The 2,485-nt window shown below is 35.5% G+C and overlaps 1 protein-coding gene across 1 annotated transcript; it reads left to right on the forward strand.

The window, feature by feature from the left end:
* Positions 1 to 229: 229 nt before the first annotated feature.
* LOC125235549 lies at positions 230 to 814 on the forward strand. Its single transcript, XM_048142146.1, has 2 exons — positions 230 to 536; positions 575 to 814. The coding sequence occupies exons 1-2, from the start codon at positions 278 to 280 to the stop codon at positions 709 to 711; spliced, it is 396 nt and encodes a 131-aa protein (XP_047998103.1). The 5' UTR covers positions 230 to 277; the 3' UTR covers positions 712 to 814.
* Positions 815 to 2,485: the final 1,671 nt, after the last annotated feature.

The raw sequence follows: 2,485 nt of genomic DNA on the forward strand, positions 1-2,485 counted from the left end.
CGTAAATATTTAACAAAATGTATTTCTCTTGAAATCTTTTGGACTACAATAGACCATTATTAGTCTTGGTTTGATTATTTCAATTCTTTATTGTTCTGTGAAACATTTTGAGAAATTATTTAATACTTAAATAACTTGCCTATGCATTAAAAGTGAATTAATGATTTTTAAATCTGGTAATAAGTGTCCTGAAGAGGTTCCTCCAGTGTTGCTTAATGGAGTACCATTAAAAAGAGTGTATGTATTTAAGTACCTTGGCCATGTATTATGTGATGATATGTGTGACGATGAGGATATAAAGAGGGAGCGGAGGGCGCTGGCGACCAGGGCGAACATGCTGGCACATAGGTTCGGGCGATGCACAGTGCCTGTCAAGATAACTTTGTTTAAAGCTTTTTGCACATCACTATACACATGTGCACTATGGGCCAGCTGTACGCAGAGGGCGCTGGGTGACCTCCGCGTCCAGTATAACAATGCGTTCAGGGCGCTGTTGCGGCTGCCGCGCTGGTGTAGTGCATCGGGAATGTTCGCGCATGCGCGCGTAATGGTTTCCAGGCCATGCTGCGCGCGCGGTGCGCGGCATCTTTGTGCCGCCTGCGTGGCAGCCGGAACAGCCTTCTGGCCGTCTTAGCTGATCGCTGGGATAGTCAGCTCCTCATACACTGGACTAGAATGCACTCGGTGGTGGCCACCTACACATATAACTGAGTGTATGTGGCTGTTACCAAGGCACTTTAATTAGAATTAGAATAAGTTTTTAAAAATGTATTTTGCTCACTGTATGGACTTTGGTCTGAAATAAAGATATTTTATTTTATTTTTATTTTATTTTATTTTATTTTATTTTATTTTATTTTATTTTATTTTATTTTATTTTATTTTATTTTATTTTATTTTATTTTATTTTATTTTATTTTATTTTATTTTATTTTATTTTATTTTATTTTATTTTATTTTATTTTATTTTATTTATTTGCGAGTATCTAACGAATAAAGATTGCTATACAAGTGAAAGTAAAAAGAAAAGGTTCCCGAAAACATATTCTGTGGTCCATCTTTTGTCCTTAGCTCGGAATAAATGTTGCGGTATTTTCTGCTTTATACTACTATAATATATGTTGGGAGGTTTTATTGTAATACGAGTTTATTCGCAGACGATGTTATTGTAAAGAACAAAAAATTGAGGCTACGGCTTAAGGCTATGATGTTGGGAAGGAAAATGATATGGTTTAAATGACAAGCGATTACTAACTTTGTATTTCACCTTAAACCTAGCATAAAAGGCATACATATTCTGCTGAGAGTGAGATGAGAATTTTTTTGAAATTATTTAAGTTTTCATTTTAAATATTTTTTCGCTCTAATAGGTACCTGTCTACCAATTTATTTGAAGTGCCTATTCTTAGCAGTTTTTAAGTTTGTTCGCATTATAAAATACTTTCTTGATGTTCGGGTTTTTTATCGAGTATGAAAGTTAAAAAACGTGTCAACGATTAAGCGTCCAGGGGGGCTACCATGAAGTGCGCCTAAAGCCGTTCAGTTTAGGTTGAGAGAGAGGGACGGAGCTATGGAACTGCTATAGCTTCGTCCCTTTCTCTCAACCTAAACTTAACGGCTTTAGCACTTCATGGTCTGAACTCAACTACTTAAGGTACCTACGCATATTTGCCATCAAAGTATACAAAAATATTTCTTTAGATATTTATATCGATTTGGAAAAGTCTACACTTCATCTAGTTTAATATATAGGAATAATATACTTTCCTTTAAAATCGATTTATTACTTTTCTTAACTATTTTCTAATATTTTCCTGAACCTTCAAGATAAGTCTTCCGCCTCTCCCTTCCGTCTTTATTTTCAAATTTGCATTCCGAACGAGCCGCGGAGCGCTGTCCTGGGAAGTTTTCCCTGCGGACACTGTCTGAATATGGACTATGCTTCACATATTAAGTCAAAAAATGTATTGCGAGTAAAAAATAATCTGTATTTTGATTTGAAGATGCTCAAAATCTACTTTTTTGTAGTTCATAGAGTTTTTTTACATGGCAGCATCGAATAAAGATAAAGAAAATGACTTAGGAGCATGCCATTTTTAATCAAAACGCTTGTCTTATTCAATTAAAACGCAAAACGGTTTGATTATTTATCGGGCGTCAATAAAAAGCTATTTGTATAATTGCTTCAATATGAAATCAATCTTACAGACAACCAACAATGAGGCGCCTTTTGAATAAAAACGTCAGAAATATTCGCTTTGAAAAAGTAATCATGTAAAAAATATATAAGCCGGTATTTACACTATAATAATGCATGCCGGTACAAAAGCACATGCATAAAGTACTCGCCCACATTCCTTTTTCGGATTTAAATATGAAACGCCGCAGTTCACATTTGTTCGCTAAATATTCGCACGAAACCGCGAGACGTAAAAACAGCCGGACTAGCCGAAGTTCTATCGATGACGCTACGTAGCAATCGAAA

Source organism: Leguminivora glycinivorella, chromosome 17, assembly GCF_023078275.1.
Source record: "Leguminivora glycinivorella isolate SPB_JAAS2020 chromosome 17, LegGlyc_1.1, whole genome shotgun sequence".
In the NCBI taxonomy this organism is placed as follows: domain Eukaryota; kingdom Metazoa; phylum Arthropoda; class Insecta; order Lepidoptera; family Tortricidae; genus Leguminivora; species Leguminivora glycinivorella.

Bases quoted from the DNA above. Each gene is read 5' to 3' on its own strand.
- LOC125235549 (XM_048142146.1), top strand. From the start codon at position 278: ATGTGTGACGATGAGGATATAAAGAGGGAGCGGAGGGCGCTGGCGACC. The intron at 537-574 runs ATGCGCGCGTAA...TGCTGCGCGCGC, and splicing joins TGCATCGGGAATGTTCGCGC to GGTGCGCGGCATCTTTGTGC.